At 44.9% G+C, this 15,574-nt stretch overlaps 1 protein-coding gene across 1 annotated transcript in view; it reads right to left on the bottom strand.

The window, feature by feature from the left end:
• BEND4 (BEN domain containing 4) overlaps positions 1-9,895 on the bottom strand; it is a 29,848-nt gene extending 19,953 nt beyond the window's left edge. The window contains exons 1-2 of the mRNA XM_065634649.1: positions 9,538-9,895; positions 642-1,208 (exon numbers count right to left, since the gene is read on the bottom strand). Of these exons, the coding sequence (XP_065490721.1) occupies positions 642-1,208; positions 9,538-9,895 (925 nt within the window). The remainder of the gene's footprint in view (positions 1-641; positions 1,209-9,537) is intronic.
• Positions 9,896-15,574: the final 5,679 nt, after the last annotated feature.

Below are 15,574 nucleotides of genomic sequence, written 5' to 3'. Positions count from 1 at the left end.
TTCCAAGTTTAAAGGGGCAAGAGAAGATTTTCCCAGAGGGCGTTTCAATTAGATGGGGTTTTCTGTCTGCTTCCTCTCCCCCAGTGGCAGCTAGGTATTGCTGAACTGGAGAACTTGTTGCCGAGCCTTTTTTCAGGTATTATTTGAAGATCAATGGGAGGAGATGTATTTATGCTTCTCACTGAGCTACAAACAATTTAAGAGATACTGTTCTAGGCAGAAGCCAGATCTATTTTGGATAAAAATGTGGATGTAACTTTGAATAGTTTCTTGAAGTAACCAAAAGGAGCACAAAAAATGAACTAGCTTTATAAACTGCAACATCACTTAAAGAACAATACGGATAATTAGGTATAAAAGCATATGTTTGAAATGACCATGACAAATCACCTGATATTTGGGATTACAAGTACATTCCATCCTGAACACAGCTCACTAGTATAGGACTCACAATTTGTACGGATGAGTATCAGCAGATAATTTTCCAGTGGGCACAGCTAAAGGAATTTTGGATGGAGACAAATTCCAGTGTTTGATTATTAGGACTGCAACCTTAAAAGACAACTAGAACTTAAAACAGACTCCTTTCTAAACTGTTTTTATCCGTGAGTGACAATATTATATGGCAGGGGATTATTTACCTGGAATGCTCTCCAATTTTCTACGAAGTTCTTCATTTTCTTGTTGCAATGAAATTACCTCCTGCTCTAGCTCTTGACACCGAGGGCAGTAACCTTCTTCCTCTTCCTCCTCTTCCTCCTCTGGAAGTGTAGATGATGATGGGTGACCATGGGATTCAGATGTTGCTGGAGATGTCCATCCACCTAAAGTGTGTACTGGAGAGGTTGAAAGTGGATCCACATCTGCCAAATGGCTAAAATCATTTACTGATGAGGTGTTCTGAGAAGGGAAGCTCCCAGAAAGCAAATAGTTCTGAAGGGAATCGGTAAAAACTCTCAGAAAGGCTGAGGTTTGTTGTTTCTTTTGCATATACTGCATCTCTATGTCTAAAATGTCTGATGTCTGACTATGGACCATTTTCCCAAGCTGACATTGCTCTTGTCTTTCACTATAATTTGGGTTTTCCTGCTTTATACACGAAATCATGGACTGAGAGTGATTGTTGTCCAGTAGTTTTCCACCACAATTTAAGAGACTTAGAACCCGGCTGCATTGTTGGGCAAAGGCATCCAGAATCATTCGACTCTCTGAAACAAAAGAAAAAATGAATCACAGAAACCTAATGCAAAAGGTTATGCCAGGCAGTAGCAGCTAGATGAATGTACGCAACCCTTTACAGTAGCATGCATTTTATTTCTGAACACATTAAAATTATGGCTTCTGCTTTAATACTTCTGCAACACTGTGATTTAAAACAATCCCGACTTCGCTTCTATTTTGAGAGTGCCCTTGTGCCCTTGCTGTTAATCAGAAATGCATTGTGATGATAGTCACTGCTTACTGCCATCTTCTTTCAGAAGGATTAAGACAGGAAAATGAGGAAGAAAATACAAATTCCATCCGATTTGCTACAAGTAAAAGTTCAAGTTATTATTTCTCTGGAAGCCTGTTTCAAGCTGCTGGTGGGCCTTGTCTGTACATTTTTGCAGGACTTTGCACTACACCTTCTTCCCATGCCCTGCTCCTCTCCAACAAAACTTCCAAGTGTTGTTTTTTCTCCTTTTCATCTGTACTGCACTTGCTTGACATTGGACGTGGGACACTTCCTGTGACCCACCCTCAGTTTTATGGACTTCGCTTCTGTTCCTCTTGGTTCCAGGATCGTGCAAGAACAACTCAAGAGTGATAAGCACAAAACCCTCTTCTTACACCAAGGAAAGGCATAAAATGTACAATCTGAAGCTCCTCTGGTCAGAGGGGGAATTCGGTCCTGCTGACCTCCTAAGAGTTTGCATGTAGGCCAATATCACACAGTGGAGAGCAGTGCAGCCTTCTTCAAGCCGCTCTGGACATCATCAGGAAACTCTGCTTGAGGCTGCGCAGCAGTTTCTGGAGGCAGCAGCTCAGCTCTGGAAGCAGGATAAGGACACCACCCTGCACCTAGTGAGCCTTGCCTCTAGTGACAGGAGGTGTCACATCTCAGGGAGCAATAGCAGCTACAACCTAAACCTCTATAGTAGGATGGTTCATTTCTGAGTGTCTGTGTATGCAGAGTCAAGCTGCTCTAACAGTTCTCAGACCCAGACGGAAAACGACCAAGACATTTGGCTGTAATTGATGGTATGACTTGTTAGATTCCTCCCCCAAAAATAACGCCTTTAAAAAATTTCCTAGCTTATGCATAGCTGAGTTCCTCTAGGTGCCTAAAACCATGCAGCTAGCATTTTGCATGAGAAAATGTAAAAAAAAAAAAAAAAGTAGATTTAAGCGCTGCCAAATTTGGAGAGCTCTTCTCAGGCAGGCTTGACTTTTAGAAAGTGACAAACACATTTACTTTTGAAAAGGCAACCTGCTACAGATGCATGAGACTGAGTGCCCCAGACTTTCATTTATGTTAACTTCATAACTAGAGATGAAAGCACAGCCTCATCACACTGATAATACATAAAGAACAGAAGCATTCAGAATTCAGGCCTTTAAGAGGTGGCACTTCCCACGGTACTTCTCCATGATCCAAAAGACATACCTTCTGGTGGAAAATCTACTTCACACTGAGGTTAGTACAGCTGGCCTGAAGAATATTTGAAACAACACTAACTGGCATTTTCACCACCCTCCAGACCTCTGCAAAGAGGGCAGGGCTGAAGCAGCATACAAATGCTTTCCATCTCGCACGCAGCCTGAGGCACAAACCCATGGATGTGACCTCCTGAGGATTCACCTGTATGAAGAGGGATGTGAGGCTGCTAGAACAAGCATAGGCACAGCGCTGGGCAATGAGGCTGCCCAGGGCCAAGCAGAGGGAGCCCACCGGTACCTGAAGGATTGGAGCGGCCCTAAGACCCCTTAAAGCATCCTTGCAATCAGCCTCCTGTGCTAACGAGTCGTACCACACCCTTACAGATGGGCTCAGATGAACCAGGAAAGATTTCTCTAACACCTCTTTGATGCAAAATACTAAGCAATGCTCTCTGCGAGTGGATGCTGGTGCCAGGTGCTCTGTAGCCTCTGTACTTGCTGTCCCTCCTTCCCTCTTACTGCACTCACCTAAGGTCAGCGGCCTTTCACCTTTACAATGCAAGTACAAAATAACCTGGCACAACAGGTGTAACGCAAATCAAAAGCACGGAACCACGGCAACATTGCAGCTTTCTAGCTGGAACTTACCGATAAACCAAAAGACAATGAAGAAACTCAAGCATCACTAACCACATTAAGCTGTGCTTGCTTTGCCTGATTTCTTCCCACATTTTCCCTTTAAAATTATTACAGGATGATATTGATTGGAACTTTGCAATCCTACTACAGAGCAGTTTTTCATTCATTTTAATCCTATAATCCGATTCCAGACCTGAAGTCATAGTTACTGTTTGTATTTTAATCATTATGGTCCCTGTTGACAAAACAGTTACTCATTCTTTGCATATCCTTGTTGCAAGGAGAGAAAATATGAATGAAACTGAAAAGAGATTAGATTAGTATAAGATATGTTATTCTAATATTATGGTTTCTCCTAAAATATGGTGAAAAGTAACCTGACATTTCAAATATCAGTTCTGAAGAATGCTATAATACACACTAACATCAGAAAAGATAAAATTAATGATTAGTTTTGTTGTAAAATTGAATGCATTAGGCACATCCACTGTGATAATAGCTTAGAATGTAACTGAAATTTTATACAGAAATGACAGTATTGATTTAATCTTCAGTTCAGTATCAGATCAACTACAAAGACACAATAACAGCAATTACTGTTTTTTTCTTAACTTTAACCCATACTCAAAGATATAAAAATTAAAGTCATGACAAGGCAGGGCTATTTTGAAATGCTAGCAGAAAGATTTGCAAATGCTTTTTTTCTGGGTACTGCTGGGCAGCGATAGCGAGGGATGCTCTCAGCACACATTCTGGAAACATCTAGCTCTGTGCTGAAGGAGGTACCACTTCGATGTGACTTCTACACCAGCAACAGTACACATACCCACAGTGTGAACAACCCTAAATGAGAATGATAACTATGGTTATTTCTTGTAACGGAGAAAAAATAAGAACAAATGCTGGCCATTTAGCATATATCATAGAAATTGGGATTTCAGCTTTTATGGGCTGACTGTCATTAGAAATGCAGGCACAGTGCAACATCTAGTCCCTAAGAAATGACAAAAAGTTGGGTTTATGTGAATATTATTGAATAATCACTGATCTATGATTCTTAATTGATTTACTGTAATGTATGTATTTTCTAGGAAAGAAGGATTCTATTGAAGACTCCACCAGACTAAAACAGTGTAAACAATTTATTAAAGTCTTATTGTGGTATTCCTTTTCCTTATTATGATGCTCACCAACCATGTAATTCTAATGACTCAGACCTCACACTCTTTAGTCTTACAGAACTTTCAAGGATTTTAACTAGACTTTTGCCTGAAGGTAGACTTGCCAGATCAAGCCCATAAAGTGCTAATAGATCAGGATTAAATCGCTAAAAGTGTTAAGTATTCCTAACTAGATTATTTGAGAGCGCAAGCAACCGGAAGATACTATCATACAGCAAATCAGGTACCAGCTCCTGGATATAGCATTCATCTTTACATCTTTTCCTCATTGATGCTGAACTATGGGGCTTCTTAGTTATCCAACTGTCAGACTAAAAACAGGGTTTTAGAAAGAGCAAACTTCTGAAACTCGACAACTTACACTGATGCATCAGAAAAGATATCTGGAAAGACTGGCAGGTATAACATCAGCTTTTCCTACACCTGGTGATCTTTTCAATACTTAAGACCAGACAGCTTTATTAATAAGGCATTGTGTTGGGTCTCAATGGCTTTGGATTCAGGCTGTGGCTCTTCCATAGTTTCCTTTGTAATCTTGTGCATAAGGTTTAAAAAGTCATCTTTGTAACTACTGAGTGGGTCTGAATACCGTACATTCTCGCCTGTGGGGAACGTATTCATTGCTATTTAATTTTCAGCAAGATTTCGAAGTCCAGGTTCCTTAGCAATTTCAATCATCTCACTCTTCACCTTGCAGTGTTTTCTGTCTTCTCACCTGATGATTTGTATTTCTTTATTTGTTGGATTGTAATAACACTATTATTACCTTAGATCCTGGGGCAGCAGCTCTGCACCCCTCAAATGGCTTCATCCATGCATACAGACTTTTTCATTATGCTTTTAGATATGAACACTGCTGCAAACATCTATGCCTGAGTCACAAAATTCAAGAGCATTTGACATCCCCCCATCCTGACTAAGCGATGATTTCTGGGGCATTTTGCACAAAGATCATCAAGGCAGTCCAGCGGATGAAGACTAGAAGTGTTTGTCCATTTCAGGACTGATCCAATAGATCTACTTCCAGATGAGGGTTCCCAGCTTCTTGCCTAAGGCCAAAATTATGATCTCCACCTTCTCTGTTCAGATAAAAACCTTTTTTCTGTCTGGACATGATAAAGGTTGATTAACTGGTTGTGTTAAACATGCCAGGTTTTTGGCAGTGGGATAACACTTCTAAGACAGCTTCTTTCTCTGCTTTCCACCTTAAATTTTAAGGCACACTATAAGGTCTGCATCATGATTTCCTAAGGAAATGGAGATTCTTTGGTGGACTATGACACATGTAAATATAGCATGTAAATATTAACAAAGACAAACATTCTTTTCATCCAGGAAAATCTGAATAGACTAACAAAGAACTAATATTTTACAGGATAAAATGGGTGTCTGTTGGTGCTTTGGATGCATCCATTTGTGTGGCTTACTCCACAGCAGCAGTCAGCATAACCACTGTTCACTAGAAGAGAGAGAAAGCTCATGCAGCTCCACATTTCCCATCATAAGATGGCATTTCTCATGTGGGATCTTTCCATACAAGATGGGATCTCAAGTGAGAGCTTTCCTCACCATGGTGTAGGGTGAACACCAGCTTTTCCTCCTTCCCCTAACTCTTCATCCTGCATTTCTTCTGGAGATGGAAACCAGGGCTGTGTCTTAAAGAGGAATTGAGGAAGAAAACATTCATTCTTGGAAAGAGTTCTAACCATCAGGAAAAGTTTCAAAAATATGGAAGCATCCTTACTTGTAGCTGTGTTTGAGGTGCCAACTCTAAGAAACAAAGTTGGTATTCTGAATCCCAAGCAGCCAGAAATGTCATGCCTGAGGATTAAGAACGCAGAGTTAGACATCCCAGGAATGGTGTTTTACTAGCCAGCTTGCTCACTGTTGCCCACACAAGTGAAGAGGTATCAGCAAAAGAGAGAAATCTCTGAAACTGAGCTTATGAAACAGGCACCCCTATAAAACTGACCTACAGCCCTCCACCTCTTCACTCAAGTAAATAGCTGCCAAGTGCTATGGCCAAGCTAAGTGGGAAAACCATACCAGTCATGGATGGTGACTGTCTCCTCTGTGGAGAATAACCCAGATGACTTGCATCTGGATACCTGCTAAGGGAAGGATCCTTCCCCCACTACAACAGCCACCACTTGGGAGGTGAACCTCTGGCAACAAGGTGTTCTGGAAAGGGCCCAGCCCATGCCCCTTGCTGCTGCGGGGAACCCAGGAGATGGGTGGGCGCAGACCCTGCAGGCACTGGGCAAAGCGCAGAGTGACCAGGCATGGAGCACATGCAAGCCATCCCACTCCCCAGGGGCAAAATCCCAGCTCTGCTTCCCCAGCATCAGCCTGAGCAATTAAACTGGCTCACACATTTGCTAAGAGGATTTCAGGGCTCCGGATGATGCGACGGAAGTACTTCCCATACATACATAGGGCTACAAAGTTGCTGAAGGGTTTGGAGAGGAAGCCGTATGAAGAGCATCTAAAGTCACTTGGTTTGTTCAGCCTGCAGAAGAGGAGACTGAGGGGAGACCTCATCGCAGCTACAGCTTCATCACAAGGGGAGGAGGAAGGGCAGGCGCTGATGTCTTCTCCTTAGCGACCAATGACAGAACCCAAGGGAATGGCAGGAAGATGTATCGGGGGAGGTTTAGGTTGGACATTAGGAGAAGATTCTTTACCCAGAGGGTGGTGGAGCACTGGAACAGGCTCCCCAGGGAGATGTCATGGCCCCAAGCCTGACCGTGTTCAAGAAGAGACTGGACAAGCCTTCAGACACATGGTGTGAACTGTGGGGTTGTCACATGCAGGGACAGGAGTTGGACTTGATGGTCCTTGTGGGTCCCTTCCAACTCAGGACTTTCAACGATTCTACAGCCTCAAGGCCTCAACTTGCTCCCTCTCGACAGCTCCCTGCTCAGCTTACCCGTGCTACAGCTCCTCCAACACAAGGCACCTGGTGTTTCTCCATCTCCAAGCGGGAAGGATAGGTCCATAGCTCAGCAAAGCACCTGCACCTCAGGGATTACAACACCCAACAGACCTAAACCTTGACTCTATTAGCCTCTGGTAACAACTTGTACAAAATTCCACTTCAGCACACCATAGTAAGTTTTTGTTTTGTTTTCTCCTATTCTGTTTTGCTTCTTACTTAAAAGCCTTAGCTGAGAGAAGGGTATGTTGGGACCTATATAGAAACCTAAAGTAAAAGTAAAGCCTGGATGTGCAGGTGACAGCACAGGGACTTCACAGAACTTCAGTGCACAAAGAGCAGTTCCTCAACTATGGTTGTTTGTTTGGTTTTTTTTAGCACAGGACTGAATCAATGACAAACTTTGAAGCCTGCTCTAGCTCTTGGCTAGCACAATCTACAGAGACAGGAGAAAGTCCAAACTTCTGCCTGTGAAAGCCCAAAGGGCTTCACTGTGAATATGGCCTCATATATCATCTACCAGACAGCTGAATGTTTTCCATGGCGTAATGTGCTTCTGTAAAGAAACATAGGTGTCACACTCATCAGAAGCATTTTGATTGTGGGCCACAAAAAATACTGAACTACCACCATTTGGGCATTTAAAATAAGTAGTAGTTTCAAGAAAAAAGAAAAGATGACCCTCTTCCATGGATCACAGGACTATGCGTCAGAGCTGTGAATTTTCAGCCTAATCTATTCTAAACTTTTTTGGTAAAGTACTTGAATTATCTGTAACAAGACATCATAAATTCATCCAGTATACGGCTGCTTCTGAGCAAAAACAGGCATTAAAACATAGCCATATATCCTATTAACTAGCATATCTCCCTGTTTAGTAAGGAAATGTCATCACATTTGTTACAAAGGCAAACAGCAACATACCAAAACAGGATCCAATTTTTCTAAATAAATAAATCAATGATGTGTCAAAAATTAACAGATGAGTTAATATACCCGATGTTATCAAAACCAGATGGTGCTTCATAATATTCATCCTGTTCAGTCAAACCCTGAATATATTCTGGACCATAAGTATATAAAATAGGATGCTGCTATTTGTGATGGCAAACAAAAGCAATCATGCCTGCCAAGCACATACTATAACAGGCAGCATTTCAGCTCTGCTAGACAGAAAGTAATTAGAATGCTTTTAATGTCCAAAAGAATGATGCTGATAGGCTGCCACAGATGTGTAGATTTATGAATATTTATATGGTGGTTTATAGCTGACACTTTTATCAGTTGAAGAAGATAAAATATCTGCCTGACTCAAAAGCTTGACAGTCAGGTTAATAAAATCTCATTAAAGAGAATGACCTATGCAATTATATAGGATTTATTGTAATTCATTTTTGATTGTACTCTGCTTAAAGATGCAATTTCCCATTTCCTGATGCCAAATTTAGGTTGCATATCAAGATCTACGTGGTTTTTAACTCCAAGCCATCACTAGAAGAAAGATATGCGTTCAGCATCTCGGTATCTTACACCTTTAAAGAAAAAAAATAAATAAAAATATCTGATCGCCTGTTCCTCGCTGCATCTTATGAAAACAGTGCAGGCAAGCAGCCGAGCTGTCTTCTTTCCGTTAAAATCACCACCACAGCAGCCTCTCCATTACCAGCAGCACCCCCCGGCAGCCAGCCCCCGCCTGCCGCCCTCCCCAGCCGCGACCGCGGCGGAGCGGCCGGCCCGGCCCCCCCCCTGCCCCGCAGACGGCGGCGCCGTTCCCGCAGGTACGAACCTGCCGGCGGCCAATTGCCCCACCACGTCCCGAGTAGCTGCCGGCACCGCCCCGACGGCAGCTGGGGCGGCAGCGATTCCCCCCCGCCGCCCCGGGGCGATGCCGGCCGGACAGCGGCCCCGCCCGGGCCCGGGAACTTTAACGCTGCCCCACCGACGGACGGACTCAGCCGCTGCCCTCGCACCCAGCCGCGGGGCGCCCGGCGCCGCCAGCCCCGACGGGGGGACCGAGCGCGCCGCCAGCCCCCCGGGAGAGGAGTGTGAGTGTGGGGGGGTAGCCCGCAGCCCCCATCCCGCTCCCGCCTGCTGCAAAGTGCCCCGCGAAGTTGCGCGGCGGAGGAGAGGAGTTGCGGGTACCTGCGCTCAGCTCCGCGCCGCCGCCCCCCGCCGCCGCCGGGCAGGGGCCGTAGCGGCCGGAGGAGCTCGGGGCCGGCGGCGGCGGGCGGCCCTGGGCAGCGCTGGGGGCGGCGGCGGGGCGGGCGGGCGCGCTGGGGAAGGCGCCGTGCGGCGCGTAGGGCAGCGGCTCGGCGGCGTGCGGGAAGGGCTGCCCCGCTCCGCGCCCGCGGGGCACCTCCACCATGGTGGGTCTCTCGTAGCGCTTGGCCAGCGCCGCCCGCTTCCCGGGGAAGGTCTTCAGGACGCTGTAGGGGCCTCGCTGCTTGTAGATTTTGGGGGTGCTGGGCCCCTCCTCCGCCGGCTGCATCTCCTCCTCCATCCTCCGCCGCCTCCCCCGGCGCGGCCCCGCTCCGGGGCTGTGTCTGCCGCCGCCGCGGCTCGTCTCTGTGGCACGGCGGAGCCCCGGCGCGGCGGGGCGCCGGCCTGATTGACAGGCGGCCGCGCCAATGCCTGGAGGGAGACGGGCGGCGACCGGCAAGTGTTTAGGGTAATCTCTGCTAATGGCAGCGGGGCGGGGAGGCGGGCCCTGGCGGGGCCGCCGCCACCGCCCCCGGCACTCCCCCGCGGGGGCAGGTGAGCAGCGGGGGCCCGCCGCGGGGGTCGAACGGCCACGGAGCCTGCCCCGCTTCCACCCAGCTCGGCCCGGCCCGGCCCGGCGGGGCCGCGGGGTACCGCCCCGGCCCGCCCCGCTCCGCCCCGCTCCGCTCCGCGCTGCGCGGAGCCGCCGCAAAAACTTTGCGGCCCCTCCGCCGGGCGCGCAGCCCCGCCGCGGGTGCCCCGCCGGCCGCCCGGCCCTCCCCTCCCAGCACGGAGCGAGTCGAGGACCCGCCTCCCCGGTTATTAGGGATAAAATAAATAATGCCATAAATAAAAGTGTTTGGGAGTCCAGGACCTGTCAGAGTTGATTAGGGCACAGAGGACATTTTCTTTCTCATTATGCAAAAGCATTTCATGGCGAAATAAAGGAGGTTTTGCTGTAACTCATGCATGTCAGATTTCCAGGAATCCGAGAGATTAATCACATTTAACATTATTTGCATCGTCTCCTCCTCCCCTCTTCCCCCCACTCGCTTTTTGGAAACTGCTTGAATAAGGCGACACGTGAGGCGAAGCCTCGTCCCTCTCTCCTCCGCCTCCTGCCCAGATTCTTTCAGGGACAGTTAAGAAATAATGAAACGCTGGTGAAAGACAGGAAGAGAATGAGATGCCATCGGGAGACGTTTCTGAGAAATGGTGGAGATCTGGGTGCGATGGGAGACGGCTGAAACTGAACGATATGTTGAAGAAAAATAAACGATAACAAACCGCTTGCTTGCTCTCCCCATTCTTTTCTGCGAGGCAATTTTATATTTTGCATTAACATTTCCCTTCTTCTGTCCCACTTCTCTCCTGCTTCTGCTGCTATAATTTATCAGGATTACAATAAGCCCTCTGGCTTTTGGAAGTAAAATTACAGAACACCTTAGTTATATTTAAGCGGTGGCAGTGGGAAATCATTCCTCTGTCATCACGTGGAGTTTCGGCTACTTATCGTGGTCATTGCTCTCCCATTTCAGCTTTATTTATTTAGTCAGAGTCGCGCTTGCTGGAAATGAAAAGCAGCCCTTCTCTACTGATGTAATTAACTCCTGCGGTCTTTGGCCCCTCCTCTGCAAAAAAGTCAGCCAACTTCTACAGGCTGGCCATTTCTTTCATGCAAGGTGTGGAAGGAGCTGGGTTGTTTCTGATTTTGATTTTTTTGACAAGTAGAATAAATCGATTCCTTGTAGCAGCCAAAAGCCTCTAAGTAAAGGCCAGTGTAATAGAAATCACTATTTTACTTAAGCAAAATCAATCATAAGTCTTTTTGTTTTCTGACTGACTCTGATCATCTGTGCTTTAAAAAAATATTGTACTGTAACACCAAAGAGAAACTGGAAATAAGTATGAGAGAAATTTGGTTTCCGCTCAGAAATGAACTGTGTCCTCCACCTTGTCTCATCTGATTGGCCTCTGCCGCAGCTGTGGCCAGCTGCTCTCTGAGGTCAGTATGGTAATAAAATTGTACAAATTTAATATTAGGCTGTTAATAGTTAGATTCAAATAAACAGCAAAAAATTGCCTGCTCAGGTATCAACTACATTCCTAGGAGCTCACTACTCTTCAGTGTTCGTGCCTGTCCCTCTGCTGCTGATGAAGGAAACAACCCATGCCTGCCACCAGCCTCCTACAAACACGGAAAACCAGGATCGGCAGATCGAGTCCTCCAAGTCTGCCTTCTTCACCGAGGGGGTCCCTGCAACTCCTCAGGCAGATGCTGGGTCTCTATGGACATGAAGAGAGAAGCAAGTTTGGGGCTAATGGGGTCCAAAGCCACCAAAATGAAGCAGGGACCTCATCCAGGAAGAAAATGGAATACATACTTTATGCACTGAATTTCTTTCTGCTGAGGTTTCTGACAGTGCCCATCACTGGGCCACCAAAATGCCCCTTCAGCTGTTTTTAGGAAACCTTGGCTTTTCCTCTGCTCTGCTCTCAGTGCTCCTTCTGGGTATGTGGACCTGAAAAATGTGTTGTGGGGTTTTGTTTTGTCTTGTTTGGTTTTATTTATTTTATTTTATTTTATTTTATTTTATTTTATTTTATTTTATTTTATTTCATTTCATTTCATTTCATTTCATTTTTTATTTTATTTTTTTCATATTTTATTTTATTTTATTTTATTTTATTTTATTTTATTTTATTTTATTTTATTTTATTTTATTTTATTTTATTTATTTTTTATTGTTTTGGTTTGTCTTCCTCTTCCCGCCCGCCCCCCCACCACTTCTGTGGCTTTTCTCCTGAGTTTCAGAGGAGGGACACTGGTGCCATGGCCCAAAGGCTGTGTGTTGTGCCTAACCTGAGGGGCTCCTGCAGCTCAGTCCTGTGGAGCAAAAGTGTTTAATCCTGGTGGTCCCATCTTTGGCTTTGTGGGATGCACCTTTTTAGGGGAACACCATTTTACTCATAAGCTATGTACAGGTACGCAGTTGCTCTTGCAGCATGACTAATGTTGTTTTGCAGTTGAGGAGTGTGGCCCTTGACTGGCAAAGAGGCAAACAGGGTGAGGTGATGGTCTCAGAGTACGTGGAGATGCCGCTGTACCTGCTGCAAGTGGCTGTGGGCTGCCCCCTTCCACGGCTGCTCCCTGTGGCACATCCTACAGCACCCGAGTGGCCTCACGAGTAACTGCAGGTAGTAATGAAATTACTATTAACCAAACATTTTTCTCTGAATTAGAGTCCCATTTTGGTTGCACAGTGGATTAAAACAGTTAACACATAGCCCTTGCCTTGATCAAGTAAAAAAAAACCCCAAACCTTAGCTAATACCAGCATCTCATTTCAAGAAAGCCAAACACCTTTATTTTCCCTAGACTGTGATACCACTTGGGATTTGACCCTGAAGCGAAGGTTGTGTCTTTCCCTACCTGTTTACTGATGCAACTTTCCACTGTTCTACTGATACTAAGAGCCGGAGATCTGTAACAGGATTATTTCAGAGCACTCTGAGCAGAAAAAGGATGGGAAGTAACTGACCCTTGGAAAAAAACCTAATCAAAACAAAGGGCACAATGAAAAATAAGAAACCCAACATTGCTGCAGCGTATACTCTGCTCCTAGAAATCACTGCGAAGGGAATATTTGTCAGTATATAGAAAAATACCCGATCTAGACACAGGCTATCAATCACTGAACATGCCTGTGTTGAAGGTACTGTGAGATACTCAAAGAATAAAAGTGTGATTCATCTCTATCTTCCGAGCTGGGGCTAAATCTTGCTCCACTTATTCATGGGAGCAGTGCTCCTCTGATAACTAAAGCATGCAGGGTTTGGCCATGAACTGCCAATATTGCTCTGCACATTTGGAGTGCATGATGAGAGCTAAGATTGGCAACTCTCCCCTGTAATCTAAACCACTCTGCAAGCAGGCTAGCCATAATTTGCTGCCCTAAACATTTAACCCCAGCTAGTTAATTTAAGCTTAGCTCAGTTGCTCAGGTTTATGGATAAAGAAACAAAAGCGAGAGCATCAAAAGGAAAAGATGACTGTGGAATTCAATATTTCAGCAGCTGTTGATAGGTAAATGTTATTGAAGTGTGGCATTCAAAACCAAAGGCCTGCATTTATGATAATGAGCCTAACAAGGAAATGAGATTGACACAGCAATTCTCTGTTTTTGTTGTCCCCTGAGGTTAGAGATTATGCGGCGCATGGTGCTGTTTTTAGCCTCTTTGGTGATTCCAACTGTGAGAGACAACGCTGTGCATATTTGTCAAGGTTGCACTTTAATCAGGTGACTCAGGAGCTTTTTGAGGGAGAACATGAACTGCTGGTCTCACTTAAACCTTAATCCACGTCCTGTGTCAGAGATCATCAGCCAAGCAATGTGGCTTTTAGTCCCTGCTTTAGCCTAACGCTTACTCAGTGCTCTGTGAAAATGCTTTGAAATAATTGAAATGTATCTATCATGGTTACATTGTATTTTGAAAATTACTGGAATGTTTCTCAGTGACATTAATTGGGTTTAAAATATTTTTGTCTTTCTAATTAGTGCAAGATTGATGAGCAGTGGAAAGGGCATTTATACACAGGCAGGCACATATTTCCATGCTACATTTGTATCTTAATAAAATGGTAGCTAAATGGTAGCTAACTGGATTCTTGTGCTGAATAAACACTGCTAAGAAAGAAAATATCCTATAACTTTAGGAGCAGGAAAAATCCTATGTTTCAAATGGAATCACATTGTGTAAAAAAAAGAAAAAAAGGACTGGTCTCCCTGAGGGCTGGAAAATGGATAAATGAATTATTTAAATATAGTTAAAGGACACACAGGAAAAAGTAATGGCTTTGACACCCAATGTAGGGAAAATTATTAATGTTTTAAAGAATTTATTGTAGACACATGGAAAAGCTTGTTTTAATTAAAGACAGCATACATAAAGCAGTTTTAAGGAGGAGAAATAGTATAGGGCACTTGTTGCTGAGAATTCTTTAGAAATATGTCATGGATAAAGCAGATGACATAACATATTCCAAGCTTTTTTCTGCCCTAAAAATGCTTCACATCTGCGTTGGAGTAATTTGGAACAGCTTCAGCTCCCTGGAGCATTAGCTCTTGCCCTAGCCCTTACCCAAGCTTGGTGCTCTCATCTTGGCCTGTACTATGCAATGTAGTTGCTCTATTATGTTTAGTTGCCCTTTGCAACATTTTGATGCCATCTTGCAGCACTTGGCCGTTTGAGAGCAGCACCTCAGAAGGTCTGCTGGTGCGTGCTGAAAGGGAGAGCTGATGCTCCACGGGTTGGAGTCCAGCTGCTTTGCCAAACCTGTGCAACTCTCATCACTTCTACTTCTTGCCCTTCACGTGCTTACCAACCTCAGTTATCCAGGAGTGCAAAAAGTTGGTCCGAGCAGGGCAGGACAAGTCACACTGAGCTAGAACTCAGAGCAGAAAATGTTGGTTTCCCCATGTAAGTTGCAGTTAAAACGCAGATGGGATGGACAGGGGAAAACAGCTGGAGGCAGAATCTTCCTTAAGCTCATCTAGATGTGGAATCTGACTGTGGTTCAAACAAATGGGATATATGTGTTCAGCCATGTGGCATCTACCAAGCAGAGTCAACTCGGCTTAATTTGAAGAAAAACATGGGCCTGACAGATGCCTGAAGGTAGCAACTGTGTTGAAAGCATAGGGATGATTGTTTGGTGAAGACAGGCTTCAGGACAGATGAGATGCCTTTCCCAGCATTAAAGAGGGCCTGTTAGGAATTCAAGGGTGTAAAATCTTCCTTGCATTTGCCTTCATCACTCTTCCGTTCTCAAGCAGCCCCTAAATCTTACATTAAATCATGACAACTTAACAGCTCATTCTTAAATTCAGAGTTCAGCCACTTCGTGGAGACGAAATGAAGGACTTCTCTGTATTAATAATCTCATACAAGTGACAGTGTTAATCCTGTGGGGAACCCT

The sequence above is a fragment of the Caloenas nicobarica genome, chromosome 4 (assembly GCF_036013445.1).
Source record: "Caloenas nicobarica isolate bCalNic1 chromosome 4, bCalNic1.hap1, whole genome shotgun sequence".
Taxonomy (NCBI): domain Eukaryota; kingdom Metazoa; phylum Chordata; class Aves; order Columbiformes; family Columbidae; genus Caloenas; species Caloenas nicobarica.
Note: the sequence above shows the minus strand (reverse complement) of the source record. Positions and strands in the feature narration are given on the sequence as shown.